This window comes from Belonocnema kinseyi, chromosome 1 (genome assembly GCF_010883055.1).
Source record: "Belonocnema kinseyi isolate 2016_QV_RU_SX_M_011 chromosome 1, B_treatae_v1, whole genome shotgun sequence".
In the NCBI taxonomy this organism is placed as follows: Eukaryota; Metazoa; Arthropoda; class Insecta; order Hymenoptera; family Cynipidae; genus Belonocnema; species Belonocnema kinseyi.
Window position 1 is genome coordinate 158,499,818 of NC_046657.1, and position 3,154 is coordinate 158,502,971.

A 3,154-nucleotide genomic window follows, 5' to 3' on the forward strand; every position below is an offset into this window, starting at 1 on the left:
GGAGTAGAAGTAGTATTCAAAAGAAGAAATGTTGCTGAATTATAATAGAAAATTGTGTTACCTTGTTCGTTGCGAATTCATCTTTTCTTAGTAAAAAAAAATCAACTTTTCTATTAAAAGTAAGACTGTTTTGTCAAAAATCATTTTTTTTTCATAATTTTAATTAAAAATTCGTCTCTATTTGAAGTCAAACCGCATTGTCTAAAATCCTTGTTTTAACGCCACCCATAACTTATCCAGCAGAAAATTCAACTACTTTGCTCAAAATCCATTTTTTTTAAATTAATCATTTGATTTCTAACTTAAAATTTAACCAATCTATGTTGTTCAAAGTTATTGATATTTTTCATTTCGAAATTAAATTAGTCAGTGAAGAATTTAAGTACTTTGTAATAAGATCGCCTTCTTGTAGAGAATTATTATTTATAATTTTGAGTTCATCTTTCTGGTATACAATCCAACTATTTCAGTTGAAGGTTCGTAATTTTATTTGCAAATTCATCAGTTTATTTGAAAATTACTTTCTTCAGCTGAATATTTGAACCTCAATTTTTGAATGCAAATTCAAGTATTTCAGTTAAATAATGATAATTTTAGATGGAAATTTATCTTTTATGTAGGAAATGAAATTATTTGGTTGAAAGTAAAACTCTTTTTTCAGAATTTAATTCTTTTAGTTGAATATTTATCATTTTAATTGGAATTTATTTAACATATGAGTTATTTGATTGAAAACTTATTTTTCATTTAGTTGCAAAGTAATTTTTTGCCAAAAATTTAAATATTCTCTTAAAATATAGGTTATTTTTGGGTTAGAAATTATTATTGCTTTGAACTGAAAATGTAACTATGATTCCAGTTAAACATTCAATAATTTTAATTAATTTAACTTCTTGTTTGAACATTAATTTTTTTGACCAAATAAGCTATTTTATACAAAGTGAACCTTCCTGATTGAAAAATTAGCTTTTTGGTAAAAAATGCAACTATTTGGAAATTTATATTTTTTAGTAGGAAATTTAAGTCTTTTTTTCAAAATTAATTTATTTTGCAAGTTTGTTTTCATTGTGCTGAAGGATTATTAGGATAAACGTCATAATTTAAAATAAAGTTCTGCATTTAGCGGAAAATATAACTATGTTACTCTCAGTTCACCGGGGAAATTTAAAAACTTGGCGAGAAAAAACAGGAATATGATCAGGAATTTGAAATCGTTTGCCGAATTACCTCCCTGGTAATTATTAAGAAACTTTCTTTTTAAGATTTTTTTCAGGTGATTATAAAAATATAAGATCACCCAAACGTTAATTTTCTCATTCAAGTGTCTATAAATTCGTGTAGATGTAAGTTTTTGCGAGAAAAATTGTGTAAGGCAGAAATCGGGTAAGTCCATGGTGTAATTTAATCATAAGCCATACATTATTATACATTAAAAAGTCTATAAATTAATTAAAGTATTATAAACATGTTTTAAATAGATAATTCTCTTAATCTTACCATTTCGGCAGATAAAATAATTCCAGCTGAGACTAGAGGGGCAGACATGTTGTAAAAGAGAAAATGAAATTTCGTGGTTCCTGATTCTAACACATGTTGCTTCACTTTCCCATGTTTCGAAAGGAATGTACCACCCAAGCCCGTTGTAAATAAGAATTGCTAATGATAAACCTTTCAAATATTCTTTCCGCGATATCTTGACTTGACTGTTCGTAGCTTTTTATTCACAAAACTATGACAATTAGAAAATATAAAAGCTTAGAAATAACTTAAAAAATACAAGTTTGTCTGGAATGTCGTCTGGTAATATGGTACCGGAAGTTTCTAAATTACCTTCACTCCGATGAATTTGAAGCTGACAGAAAATTAATATTTTTGGTTATTCTTGTGTATTTTACTATTGTCACATTCCTGGCAACTAATTAATAAAATCGTGAATATGTATTTTAGGCTGATGCTATTGAAGTAAAATCAAGAATAAACATGATTTAACATCTGGATCACAAAAACTTGTTTGATAAATTCTATACAACTTTCCTTTAATAAAAACAATCACACTAACACGTTAGTTTATATAATTTTCTCGAAAATTACAATTTCAAAATAAAATAAAATCTGCTTTTCCAAACTCAACTATTTAAGACAAAAAAGGTCAATGGTTTTTGGACATAAGTATTGTAACTCACCAACAAGTTGGCCTTTGTATCGTTTCGCTACAATCTTTTGTATGTTATCTGGTAAAGCCGATATACTGCCGATGCGTTTTTTAGCATTAACTTGTACAACTTTTCCGGGCTTCCCTTCACTAACAAACACATTTCCTACATATATATTATTTAAACCAACATAAACTTTTAAAAAAATGTGCAACAAAATTGCACAAGAAGGCTTTAAAAGAATTATGTTCCTTAATTTTTCCAAATTTATCTAATATGGAAAAATTGCAAAAGTCTACAAAATATTTTACACACTTTAAAAAAATTTAAGGAAACAATAAAAAATGTTTTGTGATCTCTTTTTAATTTTCTCTTAGAATTCATCGCAAAGCAATCGTTTAACACTTTGCCATGAACTTGTATTTTCTTAACGGCATGGACGCCCTGCAAAATTCAGTGGAAATTCAGTTTACCGAAAAACTGCTAACAGCTAGTTAGCCACTGAAAGCGAATCGTCCAGTCGAGCGAGGTCGGGTTCGTCCTCGTGCATTTTCGGCTTTGAACGAGTCTTGTCCTTGCAGCGTGTAACAGAGCCGATTCACCGACACGCGACGTTCGTCCACTTCTTACTGCCAAGTTTTTCTGTTCCCCTTTGTTACGGCCCAAGCACCGTTGTCCACTTTTTACAGGCAATATTCTATTGCTACTATTTACAGCCGTGAAACTATATCCATTTTTAGGCACTTATCTATAGCTGCTTCTTACTCACCAACGAGATATTTCTACTTTCTATTGTCAGCCGCTCATCTATAGCCTAAATATTTTTGCAAGAAAAGTCGACGATAGCTACTTTCTAATAGACGGGATAATCGGAGTTGTGCATATTGCTTTTTTGGTCCATTCCTCAACTTTATGAACTCGTAATGAATAGATTCGCAAGCCTATTTAAAGCACAAACCGAAACTTTCCTCTCTGTTTAAAAATGCTAGCGATTCGTCAAT

At 29.7% G+C, this 3,154-nt stretch overlaps 1 protein-coding gene across 1 annotated transcript in view; it reads right to left on the minus strand.

Moving 5' to 3' along the window:
- Positions 1 to 1,628, minus strand: part of LOC117174734 (ester hydrolase C11orf54 homolog) — a 2,288-nt gene extending 660 nt beyond the window's left edge. The window contains exon 1 of the mRNA XM_033364066.1: positions 1,498 to 1,628. Within this exon, the coding sequence (XP_033219957.1) occupies positions 1,498 to 1,545 (48 nt within the window). The 5' untranslated portion in view covers positions 1,546 to 1,628. The remainder of the gene's footprint in view (positions 1 to 1,497) is intronic.
- Between the last annotated feature and the right edge of the window lie 1,526 nt (positions 1,629 to 3,154).